General features: G+C 32.4%; 1 protein-coding gene across 1 annotated transcript; it reads left to right on the forward strand.

Moving 5' to 3' along the window:
* Positions 1–11601: 11601 nt before the first annotated feature.
* On the forward strand, positions 11602–13111 carry LOC100254852 (transcription factor bHLH139). The gene is made up of 5 exons (XM_002264047.3): positions 11602–12264; positions 12351–12599; positions 12692–12757; positions 12854–12919; positions 13016–13111. Exons 1-5 carry the CDS (start codon positions 11704–11706, stop codon positions 13109–13111), a joined length of 1038 nt encoding a protein of 345 aa, XP_002264083.1. The 5' UTR covers positions 11602–11703.
* Positions 13112–14538: the final 1427 nt, after the last annotated feature.

Raw genomic sequence — 14538 nt, forward strand, 5'->3', positions numbered from 1 at the left:
TATGGGAAGGAAACTTTTTTGCATTTTTTTAATATTTGAGGGATATTTTAGTTGATTCACACTTATTCGGGACAAGTTGACACAAAACCCTTCTTTGGTTAGAACTTGATTTAGGTTTTAAAATTTTGCCCAAACCCATCCCACACTTAGTACCTTCCAATTCTCATCCCAATAGGGGATGGTTTACCTCGAATGATCCACAAATTACCTCGAATGACCCATAAAATTATTGTTTGTATGAAACTATTTAGAAAGTTTCCTTTAGAATTTAATAAATCAAATAAAGAAGTACCTGCCATTAAAGTAGAGACATAAGCTCACATTAAATTAAACCCTCAACTCTATATTAAATTAGAGGCTTGATGTGACCATATTATATAAGACGGGATTAACCAAAATCAGGTTCTTGTAAACAAATGAGAATGATGCTATTAATTAAATTATCTTTCAAATTCATCATAAGCTACTTCGGTAATCAAACTAGGTGTTGTATAAACAAGATGAAGTTGTTGATTGTGAGTTTTTCATAAATCAATCTAAACTAAATTACACTTTTAAATGATAGTACATTGTCATATATGTGTTTTCATATAATCCTACCATCGAACTCGAAGATGTTTGAACTTCAAAGTCATACAATAGATAAAATGCTATTCAAGTATACCCATGGTTGAAAATTTAAAGGATTGGTAGTTTCATGAGTACTATAAAGTTTCGCAATAACCAGTATCTTAGCCTTGACATAACTATAATTTATATATGAAATTAGATTATAGAAAATAATATATAGTCAAAGGCTTAAAATATATTAGGGTTTTGAAAATGTCAATTGGTTTTTTATAATTGAACATTTTTTTCTTCAACCACCTACTTTTTCAATCTGTTCAAAGATTTCTCTCGTGTTTGTTTACGAATTGATTGATAAGATCTCAAAGACATCTCAAGCTTGCATTTCAATGATGGCATGATTTAGAAAAGTTTTTTTTTTTTAGAATTAAATAAATAAATAAAGTGAGGTATCTTCATACAACCTTATATATTAATTAAAACTTCAACTCTATATTAAATTAGAGGCTCGATGTGATCATATTGTAAGGCAAATTTAACAAAAATGAGTTTTTTTTTTTTAAACAAACGAGAACAATTCCATAAATTATCCTGCAAATTAAGAAGGATCAAAGAGAAATATTGGTAAGAAATTATTAATTTTGAGTTTCATAGGATCAACCAATCCAAATTGAATTTCACTTCTAAATATTAGTACTTTGTTTGATATTATCATAAAAACACTATGAGATATTATGAATTTATTGTAATCAATAATAATAATTAAAAAAGAAGAAGAGATTTTCGTATTGATAGATCCCTTCCTTTAATTAATTAAAAAAAGGAATTTATTGTAATCAACAATTAATTAATTAAATTATTGTTCAAATTTATGCCACAATCCGTCTTGATAATAATAATATTATTTTGACAATAGCTGTCTTTATAAATTGATCACTCAATGACACCTTTTTTTTTTTTTTGAAAATTTCAATATTTAGGGAAAATTAAATAAATTAGTTTCAATAATAACACCAATGTGATATTTTTTTTAGTTCTTCAATATGATAAAACTCGTCCATTCCATAAAGAATTAGTAGCGACTTTTTCTTCTCTTCCTCTCATTTAATAATAATAATAATAATTAAAAAAGATTGGAGGAAAATATATATATATACACACACATAAGGGATTGAAAATCTCTATTGTGGGCCATACCCTAAAATGAATGCAGAGTGTGTCACCAACTTTCTTGGTACATTATTTTGATTTTATTTTATAAGGCAAGTCCTTTGGTTAAGTACCCAACATTCAAATTTCAAAGTGACATGATTTCTAGCTTAATTTTATTTTCCGTTAATTTCAATATTTAAGCTATGTTGTTCCCATAAAATGTTAGAAAAAAAAAAGTTAAATAAAATGATTTTCTTATATTTCGTTTTGATACGAAGAATAAGAAGAAAATTAAATATAATTAAAATTATTAAGAAATTTTTATACATTTAAATTATTTAATCTTTATATAGAAGAGTTAAATAAATGAAAAATGTCTGAAATAATATATCAATAACTTTAAATTTATTTTTAATTTTTCTTTATTTTTTCATCTACTTTTTTTCACTATATTTTTTTCTCTTATATTTTTCTTTGAACTTTTTGCAAATCAAACATAGCCTTAGATTATTCAAATCTCTCATTTGGGATAATTTCTTGATTTTGGTCTTATTTGAAAATCAAAGGTAAAATCAAAGTCATAAATTTTTGAAAGACAATATTGATATTATAAAAGTTTTATTTATTATGAAAAAATTTCTTGTATAAATCAAAATAAAACTTTTACAAAATCCAACAATTTTTAGTTTATATACTAAATTTTTAATGCAGAAGCACGAGGAAAGTCCATCTATCAATGAAGCCATCACCCAACCTTATTTTTGGTCATCACATGAGGTTGGACCGACCATAAATTTCTTGGGCCATGGCTAACGCTCTTATCCAAACATGGAGACTGACCCATGACCATTATCGGAACCAAAAGTTAAAACCCCTCCATGATTGATAGTTAGCCCAAACTAAGTGGGTTTTTGATAGACCAACTTAATAACTTAATTTAATTCATTAAATAAATTAAATATATTAAGTAAAATAACTTAATAATTTAATTTAATATTATAAGGATATATATATATATATATATATATATATATATATATATATATATATATATATATATATATATAACAGTGAAGAGATCAATTATCCTAAGATCCAAAATGATTTAGATGATTGGAAGTTACCCAAGGTGTCTAATCAAGAAATTTATAAGAAAGAGACCTTTAAGTTCTTCACAGATTATACCATCAAAACCTCTGAAATGTTAGTCAGCTTAGAACAAGACGACCAAGTCATAAGACTTCTTGATAACAAGTCCATTGAAAAGCATAAGAAAGATGACTATAATTTCATACACTTTGGTATGATTCAAGTAGCAGCTAAGCCTTTGACAAGATTAGGTTTAAACACCTCTATTGTCATGTGTTTAAGGGATAAAAGGCATCTCGAATATCGAGATTCTATTATAGGCACAGTCTAAGCTGGACTGAATGATGACCTAATTTATTTCCAGTGTTATCCTAACTTCACAGTTAGAATAAGAGATGCAAACATCTTAGATTCTATTGTCCTGCATATTAAGACCCATGACTTTAAGATCAAACCAGGAAACAGTCCTGTTTCAATCATAACCAAGTTTGCCTATAAGAGCATGAACACAAGCGTTGGATCTGGGGCTCTTTGCACCAGCCCTAAGGGTGAGACCACTTACTTTCACTCAGATATGCTTGATAAGTCAGATTTCATCATCCCCAAGAAGATCTTGTGAAAAGATGTTGAGTTTCCTGAAAATTGGCATTTTGTTAATGCTGTTCCAGCCATTGCACAGCGATCTGAAAGGATTGAACAAATTGTTCAATATCCCGATGGAGGAGGAGAACTAGTTTTCTCCAACTCTTTCAAACATTCCAGTAGTCTTAGAGTTTCAGTTTATGAACCCTTTGGAGCTTCAAGCTCTTCTAACCCAATTAGAACCTCTAGGGAAGAAGAAGGTTCCAACTTAGGAAATCCTAAGAACATTAAGCTAACAGGTGTTAGAAGTCACACCAACGTAGCTAGACCATTTTACACTAAGGAAAATGAGTCTACTCAGGAATCCCAACAGGATGAGTCCCCTGTGATGTCTCCTACCTATTCCCAGATGATTAACACAATAAGCCTAAGTGATGAGGACTTTGAGATCAACAAGGATATCTTAAGAAAGGACTTCTATTCTAAAGTCAATAAGCAAAGAAATGATTGGTTCTTTAGCACTATCCCTAAAGTCATTAGAGCCATTTACCAAGAAGATTTCTATGCCTACTTAGGACAAGAAAAGAAAAATATTAAGTTTTGGATTTGGTTTGAACTCTTCAAACAAGAGGAATATCCAAATTATCCTTATAAGCGTGTTAATAACACTAAGAGCACTGATAAAATTAAGTCTTTAGAATTTTCTAAGGAATTCCAGGAATATCCCCAAATCAACCAAGCTTTTGTTGATAGGATTAACCAGAGATTAAGGATAATCTTGTTGCTCCTTTGACTGTCCAGCCTCATAAGAGAATCAATATGGTTAAAGGTGATATTAGTTCAGAAGAAGAAGCCGATGAACTAATTAAGATGTTTAACGAACCCCATAATCAAACTATTTCAAAAGATATTAACAATTTGGAAACCTTTAAGACTAGGAATTACTATCCTAGACCCACCTTTCCTGACATGCAGTTTGAGGAAAGAAATCAGTATACTCAAGCCTCATACACCAGTGGTACTATCTATGAATGGAACATAGATGGTATGACCGAGTATAACATACTCACTAAGCTTCAAGAAATGACCATGGTAAGTACAACCTATAAATTAAACAATAGATTGCCATATCATGCTGTAGCTCAAACCATTGTTGCTAGGTTTATAGGTCAGCTTAAGGGTTGGTGGGATAATTATCTCACTTTTGATGATAGAAATAGTATCCTAAAAGCCTATAGGATTAATGAGAATAGTGAAGTTGTTAAGGACGAAGATGACCAAGATATAGAGGATGCAGTGGCTACTCTAATCTACTCAATATCCAAACACTTCATTGGAGATCCTGCAAAAATTAAGGATAAAACTGCAGATCTCTTAACCAACCTTAAGTGTCCCAAGCTTCATGATTTTAGGTGGTATAAGGAAGTCTTCCTAACCAAAGTCATGCTAAGGTCAGATTGCAACCAGTCCTTTTGGAAAGAAAAATTCATCTCAAGATTACCCAAGTTTTTCTCTGAGAGAATTAGGATTAAGATAAGGGAACGGTATAATGGTCAAATCCCTTATGATAAGCTAACCTATGGTGAGATTATAAGCATTGTCACAGCTGAAGGGATTAAGTTGTGCAATGACTTCAAGCTTAAGCAACAAATGAAGAATGAACAAAAAATCTACAAGAATGAATTTGGATCATTCTGTAGCCAGTTTGGTTTCAGCCAAAAGAAAACTATGCCTCCTTCTAAGCAAAAACCAAGTAGGAAGCCTAGCAAAGATAAGTTTTACCACAGTAAGAGAGGTACCTATGACAACTATAGGATGAATGATACTAAGCAGTCAAGACACGTCCAAAGAAGGGTTAATAAAGATACCCATAAAAAGGTCGAAACCCCTTTAGATGTCAAGCCAATTATCTGTTTTAAATGTGGCAAGGTTGGCCATTATAAAAAAGATTGTAGAGTTAAGCAAAAGATTAATAACTTAAGTGTCTCAGATGACCTAAAAAATATGCTTTGTAAGGTAATGTTAAACTCCATAGATTCTAAATCAAGGACTGATTCAGATAATGAAGATGACATTAATCAACTAGACAGTAGTGGTGAAGTTTCTAGCCAATCTTCTAGTGACTAAGCAGAATGTATTAAGGGTAATTGTAATTGCCGTCCTAAAACTATAAATGTCATAAGCCAAGATCAGGAATTTATCCTAGATACTTTAAGGAAAGTTGAAGATGAAAAGACTAAGCAAAATATTTATGAAGTTTTTAAGAAATCTGTTGTTAAGGTAGAAGCTAAGAAGACTGTAAATCCTTATAACCTTAATGATGTCTTAAACAGGTTTGACCAACAGTCTCCCAAGGAAGTTAGCATTAAGGAACTTCATGATGAAGTTAGGCAGTATAGAAAAGAGATTTAGGAGTTAAGACAATTCATAGGTTTAGGTCTCTCTAATCTCCAAGAACAAATCAATAGAATTGTCAACCAAGGAAACCTTATGGATATTACAAAATCTTTTCATGTTAATGATAATGAGACACATACTTTTTTAAATACTGTGAGTAGGGTTATCTTCCAGAGGTGGGAAGTCTCCCTTACTATAGTAGTCAAAGATAAATTTGTCTTTGATATTATTGCTTTGATTGATTCAGGAGCAACTGAAAATTGCCTTCAAAAAGGTCTTGTACCTATTGCTTTATGTGAAGAGACTAGTCAGTCTCTATTTGGAGCCAATGGCAAAAGACTTGCCACTAAGTATAAATTAACAGATGTTCATATCCGTAACCATGACATCTGTATTAAGCAAACCTTTATCCTTGTTAACGATCTTAAGGAAAAAGCCCTCCTAGGAATACCCTTCTTAAGCTCTATTTATCCCTTGTGGGTAGATAACCAAGGTATAAGAACAAACCTTTTTGATAAAGAAATTCTTTTTGAATTTGCTAATCCTGTTGAAAACATCACTCCTTGTGATCAAGAAATTAATCTTGTTGGAATAGATGATTCACCTAAGATATTAGGTACCCAATTCATTCATAATCTCATTATAAATGATATTTTAAGCATTCCTTTATGCATTTCAAAATTTCAATCTGATATTTTGAACCAAGGATTTTTAAAAGTTGTTTTCACATCTGAGAAAACAATTAAGTATTTAGCTTTTAAGTATAATTTAACTGATTGGATTATTTTAAACCCTAATTTTCAAATTAAGTTTATTAAAGGAGAAAGTTCCATTCCTAATCACTCAACTCGTGGAATTTGCAAGGTTCACGAGACCATGACCCTTAAAAAAGAATACCTAAGCTCCTAACCAGAAAACCCAATCCAGTCAAGCTCCTTCTCCCCATAAAATGCTATGGAGCCAACAAGTTGAAGAAGAAGAAGCAAGACTTCATTCTTTTAACCCTATGCTTAATAAGATGATGACCTTGTACTATGATCATTTTGATCCAGCTAATCCAGTCAAGGCCACCTAATACCCAGCCATTTCAGGGTCTCAGACCTTCAAGCAAGTCACTAAGGCTAATCCCTCTCAAAAGGAATTAGCATCAAACTCCTCTTTTTCAAACAAGCAAATTGTGGTGGCTGCCAACCCCACACCTCTTTCAACAAAATCAAGATATTGACAAAATGATTTAAATCAACATCTTTTGGTTATTGAAAGAGAATTTTTCTCTGAAAATCCTAGAGAAATTGCTGCAAAAGCTTTTCAAGAAAATTTTCATTATCTCTCTAGTGATATTTTAAAAACAAGAGAGTTTTATGAAGCAGTCCTTACAGAAACTGGTTTTGTTAAAATTAAGCATAACGCTGATAAATTCAGCAATATGGGCTTGGCATTCTCCACTTGCCATATCTATAAGATTCTTACTGTCAAGTAATGGGATGGAAATCCTAATCTTTTAAGGGAATTTTCTGAACCATCAAAACCAAGGTTTTTTAATTATTGGGATTATCAGAGAGCATGGTTCAATGCTTTTCTGATCCAGAATAGGGACTTCCATCATTCATGGATGTTCTATTTTCCATCTAAGAATCAGCTTTCCTCTTTCCCATTTTGGTTCCACAGTTGGTGGACTTATTATGGTCCGACTATTAAGATTCTTCCTAAGCCCATCCTGGATGGCTTTGAGCTATTCAGCAGTTCTTTTGATATCCACAGAGAACTTTCAGCTTTTCCCCATTTACTATTCTTTTTCAGCAAATTTGGCCTTACTTGGATAGACCGTAGGACTATATTATCATTATAGATGAATCAACAGTCTTTCCATCTTTGGAAAGGACTTTTAAAACTAAATGGTGGGACGCCTTGAAAAATGATGCATCTATTGATGTAGTTAAGTAGTATTTCCTTAAGAACCCCACACAAGTCTCAGCCAGTGATGATATGTCTCAATTTCTCCTCAAAAAGCAACAGTTACAAGCCATGCTCGTAGCAGCTAAGACCCCTCGAGATTTCCAAAAAATCCTTGAAGAAGGAAACTCAAGTTTCTCCCAAGAAAATTCTTATGCAGAATCTGATGATTCAACAAGCTACCTTCCAGACAATGGTGACGACTATGAAGGAATCCTTCCTCCAATAAGAAGATCCAAGTAATCATTAGCCTTATGTCTTCCTACCATCAAGAATATTTTACAGTTTTGCAGTTTCAGCACCAAAAGCAGCAAGCATGTGACTACACAGTTTAAAGCAGCCTATTAGTAGTCTTCTCAGTCGAAAGTGGGTTTTTCGGTGGAATTAGATTGAAAAGTTAATTTTACTATTCACTATTCACTATTCATGCACGAGATTACTATTCATGGCAGTTAGTCAAAAAGAAAACAGTGCTTTGTCCCCTCTTTTTGGCTATTTAAGGAGACTTGATCCTCATTTGTAAGCACCTAGAATTTTAGATCTGAAATTTTCTCTCCCAAGCTTATGCTCTCACCTCTCTCTTCTTTCTCTCTCAAAAAGCCTTTCAAGCCCCAAGCTTTCTTCAAAGCTTTCCTCCCATTGTAAGATATTTCTCCTTATGTATCTATGATTTAAGATTTACCTTCTATGATGGTTGGTTTTGATGGTTCAGAAAATTCCCTTGAAAGATTAGGATTTCCACCCCATTGCTTTTAATTATTGGGATTATTAGAGAGCATGGTTCAATGCTTTTCTGATCCAGAATAGGGGCTTCATCATTCATGAATGTTTTATCTTCCATCTAAAAATTAGCTTTCATATATATTAATTTGATGTTTAGAATAAATTTTAAGTTAATTTTATCAAACAACCTTAATATTTAAAGTAAAAATTAAACAAGAAGTTTTAAATGAATAATTTAACTTAAAATCAACTTAAATAATTAAATAATAAATATTAAATTTTATCAAATACCCCTAAATCATAATTGAATATTATTAACTTTTTTTTCTTTTAAAGCTTTCTTCGATCTCTAATTTGATAGTTTCATCCTTAATCAAACTAATCAACATTTTTTTTGTGTGAGTAGTAATAGGGATCGAAGGAAATTCTTGTCCTTAGTTGACCTAGTTTAAGATGAAAATGAGACGAAGATAAAGAATAAATTTATAAACTAATAACACCTTTTATTTTCCTTCATTGTTGGAGAGATGATGGATCACATTTTTCATATCTTGATTCGAGCCTAAAAAAGATTCCTAACATCTTCCCAACATGACTTATCACTCTACAACATGGTTATATCAAAGCTTATAAAGAAGGCATTGTAAAATAAAATCATTAATGGGGTGGAAATGGGAGGATGGCGTGGCATTGAAGTGGAGGAACAGCGTGTCCGAATCCGGGAGGCAGACCATAAACAAATGAAATTTATGGCATAAAAGCTCTTGGAATTTGGAAAGGATTAATGGGGGCGGGGGGAGGGGTCGGGAACCAGCCAATTGACAGCTCTTTACCCCCTAAAAGGGTCGTGCAGGCCTGGCCTGGCCTATCATTTCTTTCTCTTCTTTATTCTCTCATGCTTCAACGATATCTCCATTTTTTTTTTCAGTTAGGGTTTGAAAGTTTATTGCTTTTGCCTGATTTTATTCTTCTCTCCCATTTTTAATACATGGGGTTTTAGTTTCTAATCTCTATGGCCGGCATAAATTTCAATGAACTGCCAACCTTGCCGGAATCTCAGGTAGAGATTGAGAGACGAAGGGTTGGTGTGTTTCTCTGTTTCCTTTTCAGGTAGAGCTCGACTGAAGAAGGATTTGATGATTAGAGATATGGGAGGCTAGGGAAAATTTAAAATAAAAGTAATTAATGTGAAAATATTTTCTTTCTTCCCTATGAAGCACATTTTTGTTGCTTTTGTTTTATTTTACTTTTTCCCTTAATTTGTTAAGAAAAATAGTGTGATGCCCAAGAGAAAGTTTCTCTCGCATTAATTTAAAATCGTGAAGACCTTTTGGACTTGAAGCGAATAATATATAAATAAGACCTTTTGGATTTAAAGCAAATAATATATAAACGATTAAGTGTCTAGTGTTGTGATTTGTTTATTTTGATCATATAAATAGTATTTATCTGTTTGATTAAGTGTCCAATGTAGGGGTTGTTAGGGGTTGTTTGGTTTGTGAAGGGGTGTGAAATATTTTTTTAATCTAATTTGAGTATAATCATATTTAGATTAAATTCGTATTGATTTATATAACTCATTTAATGTGATATCATATTATATAAAATGAATTTAATACTATATATGTATGAATTTTTCTTAATCATACAGAAGTATTGTAAAACTGTGAGAGTCTATTAACTCCAAAATAAATAATAACGAATTGTTACAAATGATATTAAAATTGAACATTAACATTGATAAAACTTTTATTTGTTCAACTTACTAGAGACGTCTTTGTCTTGTAATATTTCAATTAAGCAATATCTATATAGGAGGAATCATGTTCTTATAAGCAAGTTTTTTCATCAATCCATGAAACAAGAATTTTATTCGAATTAACTAATTTAATAATTGAATTGATTAACTTGATTATAATCAACATATCATATTGATCTGATTATTGAATAAAACCTAATAATCAAATAGATTATACGACATGTTATCTATCTAATAAGTATGTCGTATTTGGATTTATGCTTTTAATCCAATTATTATTCGTGTTGTGTTTGAAGTGGCGTAGTTAGATGAATGCTCCATCTGCTAACACAAATTGCCACCCCAACACCACCACATCATCAAAAGAGCATTGAGGAAGAGGCAAGTGTCACCATTGGAGAGGACCTTCATCCAAGATTGTGGCATTCATGCAAATGTAATATGAGTCATGGAGGTGCCATGTTTAGTTACTGGCCCCAATACTAATCCAATCATTAGATTTCATTCTAGCTAAGCTCCCAACAGAGCTGCCACAACATGTTATTTTTTTATTTACTTCCACTCTGACACCAGTATCTCCCCATTCAACCTTTTTAATTATAGCAATGCTAATCCACTGCTTCCATCTCCCCAAAACCCTATCATTCTACCCTATACTCAGTCTTTTACTTCTACCAAACACTTTCTCTGATTATTTCATCCAAACATGTAAGACTCAAACTCGAGATCTTTAGTTAATTATAACTTTGATAGCATACTAAAACCCATAAAATTGTTAAAAAAAAATATCATTGTCACGTTAGTCGAATCCCGATACTTAGAAATTTTGTTGAGGCTGTAGTTTGAGATTAGAATGGGGACAAGGATCTAAGTTGGAAGATATTATGTCTGATGCCAGGCTTCCAGATAGTAATGAGAATGTCAGACTCAGCTCCACGATCTCTCGCCGTCCTTGAGCTACATCATCTTCATTCACTTAACACAAATTCTATGAGTTTATGATATTGAAGAAGACTCCCACGTTCTCTCTACTGCCAGGTGTGATTCTCCTCCCCCTGCCCCAAATCTCACTCTCATTTTAATATGATGGTCTGTTTGGATACTTAATTAGCAATTTAGCAGTTACTCATCCCTCCTGTTTTCTGGCTAAGCCACAAGGCGTTTAAAGCTGCTGAAAGGTTGCATTATTTTATTCCATGATTGCCTGAGCTTGGTCCCGGCATGAGTTGTTCTTGGCCCCACTACGGACTTTGTGTGAATCAGTCTCAGAGAATTTTTGAATTTTTTTGCATGTTAATCATTGGGAATTAAGTATTGTAATCATGTTATGTGAATGAAGCTAATCATCTGTGACATTCTTCATAGGTGTTTGGTATAAATATGTCTCTTAATCCATTCTCCCCTCCAAGCATCGACCAAATCGTGCTTCTATTACTACTTCAAAACACCCAACAAACTCTCCCCTACTTGTAAGACAGAAGATGGAGCCTGTTGGAGCCATTTCAGAGGGAGAATGGGGCTCTCTTAGTGGAATGTACACCACTGAGGAGGCTGAGTTCATGGCTCAGTTGTTGGGTAACTGTTCATCATTTCCTAATGAGCTTGATGGAGGGTCAAGCCTGGGCATTCCATCCGCCTTCTGGGCAGCTGGCCATGAATCAGTGAATAAGAGTTTGTATTGTTCTTCAGATGCTGCTAACACTAATCTATATTGTTTTTCACAAGGGAGTAGTAGTTATAGTGGTGGTAGTTCTCTTTTTCCAAATTCAAGTCAAGGGAGCTACTATCTGAGTGATTCTCAACAAGTTTTGGGGGGAAATAACAGCGCCATGTCCATGGATTTTTGTATTGGGGATGACAAAAACAACAGCTTGGCAGTTCAAGTCTTTGCTGATAGCCTAATGGAAGGCGATGAGTACTGCTTGAATGTGGAAGAATGTAGGAGGAACTTTCCTGAGATGCCAGAACTGCCATCAGCCACAGAGGATAAAAACAACAAAATGCCAGAGAATTCCAAGAAAAGGATGCGGGACTCAGGAGATGTGAGTATAAAGAAAAAGTTCTTCATATCTAGTTATGGAGGTGCTTACATTTTCTGCAGGTCTCTCATTGTAGTTTTACAATGCAGGTCCAAAAGAACAAGAGGAATGTGAAGAAGAAAAGCCAGAAGAGTGTCTCTAGCAACAATGAGGAAGACAACAATGGTGGGGTGGTCAATGGGCAGAGCTCGAGCAGCTGCAGCTCAGAGGATGAATCCATTGCTTCCCAGGAGCTGAATGGAAGTTCAAGCCCAAAAGGGTCTGCAGCTCTCAACTCGAAAGACAAAGCAAGAGCCAGTAGAGGATCAGCCACTGATCCCCAAAGCCTCTATGCAAGGGTAAGAAACCTACCAATGCCATCACATTTTCCCCAGTTTCCATGATTTTTCTTTTTCCCCACAGAACTGATCATTGGTTCATCTTCTTGCAGAAAAGAAGAGAGAGGATCAATGAGAGGCTGAAAATCTTACAGAACCTTGTCCCAAATGGAACAAAGGTAGGCAGTCCTCCATGTCAACTCTGCATGTAATGGTTTTCTAATCCTAATCCAAATTCTGATATGATCCTGAAAACCACCTTCTCGGCATGACAGGTTGATATCAGCACAATGCTTGAGGAAGCTGTCGAGTACGTGAAGTTTTTGCAACTCCAGATCAAGGTATGTACAAGACAAAATCCTACTAGATTTTCATTTGAACTTCAATTAACACCCCGGAAAATCATCTCATTTTCGGTCTCCATGTTCTCTGTGTAGCTCTTGAGCTCAGATGATCTATGGATGTATGCTCCACTCGCTTACAATGGAATGGACATTGGGCTTGATCTGAAGATCTCCATGCCAAGAAAATGAAAGGAAGGATGTCACCTGAACCTACTTTTCAGTTGGGATTTCATATTTAATTAGAAAAAAAAGGAAAATCAAAGTCAATTACCACCATACTGCATAAGGTATAAATTAAATTTGTTCTATCATATTCATCTGGGCAATAATTGATCTAAGTGAAATGTATTTGATTATTGTAACACCTAAATACAATGAACATAGTTTGATCAGCATAAAGTGTTGGCCATGGCCATTTTCTTTTTATTAATGTTTCAAGAAGCACCAAGTGTTGAGTTGGTGTGGAGATTCATGTAGACAAACCATTAACATAATGGAAGTTCGAATACTATTTGAAGTATAGCACCATGTCTATTGAATTATAAATATTATATAGGCAAAAAAAATTAAATTAAATAAATAAAGTAAAAAATTATATGTTTCATTGTTAAAATTAAAAATACTTTTATAATTAAAACATTAAATAAAATTATAAACAAGTATAAAATAAAAAAAATTAATTTATTTTTTTATTATAGAAATATTATAATTAAAAATTAAATAATTAAGGTATGTTTGGATACACTTCTTATTTTATTTTTTAAAAAATGAAAAATGATGGTAACTTCTATAGAAAACACAAGAAGTCTTTGAGACTTGCCTTAAAAAGATGATAGTTTAAAAAAAAATTAAGTATAAAAAGATTTTTACTGCCTCAAATCTTAAAAATAGAAGGTAATTATATTTTTTTATCCATAAAATTTTACAAAAATGGAAAATAAAAAAGGCATTCGAAAGAGCATAAAATGATTTAAAAAAATTAATATTTAAAAGTTACAATTAATTAAAAAGTATTTAAAAATATTTTATTTATAAATTTAAAATAGTAAATAGTTTAAATGTGTTATATAATACATAGGATTGATGGGTTAGAATTGTTTTATCAGATCATGTTGATGAGTTAGTTATCGGATTCATTTATTAATCCCATTGTGTTGTGTTATATGTGTAATAAACTAGTCATATTCATATTAAATCATTCAAACATGACTAAATGGGCTAGAATTGTTTTTGTTGATCATATTAATGAATTATCCAATCCGTCTATTAATATGATCATGTTGTGTTATTCGTAAAATAAATCGATCGTGTAATAATAATTCCAATGTGATCATATATGTTATGTTATGTTATGTTGTGTTGAAATTAAACAAATTTTTAGTATTTCTTATCTCAACACGACTTAACCCATTGTCATCCCTATTTGTATAAATAATATCTTAAAAAAAAGCAATTTATTCGTGCTCCAAAACGCTTCATAATTTTTGTAAACGGTAATAATACAGTGACTTTTATATAAAAGTATAAATTTGTCTTATATTTTTTAAAATTATAAATAACTTTTATGCAAAAAGTATGAATTTACCTTTCATTCTTAAAATTTATTTTTATAATTT

Source organism: Vitis vinifera, chromosome 3, assembly GCF_030704535.1.
Source record: "Vitis vinifera cultivar Pinot Noir 40024 chromosome 3, ASM3070453v1".
Lineage (NCBI taxonomy): Eukaryota > Viridiplantae > Streptophyta > Magnoliopsida > Vitales > Vitaceae > Vitis > Vitis vinifera.

Excerpts from the sequence above, each read along its gene's own strand:
- LOC100254852 (XM_002264047.3), top strand. The coding sequence starts at position 11,704 with ATGGAGCCTGTTGGAGCCATTTCAGAGGGAGAATGGGGCTCTCTTAGT. Across the intron at positions 12,265-12,350 it reads GGATGCGGGACTCAGGAGAT|GTCCAAAAGAACAAGAGGAA; the intron begins GTGAGTATAAAG and ends TTTACAATGCAG. Across the intron at positions 12,758-12,853 it reads TTGTCCCAAATGGAACAAAG|GTTGATATCAGCACAATGCT; the intron begins GTAGGCAGTCCT and ends TCGGCATGACAG.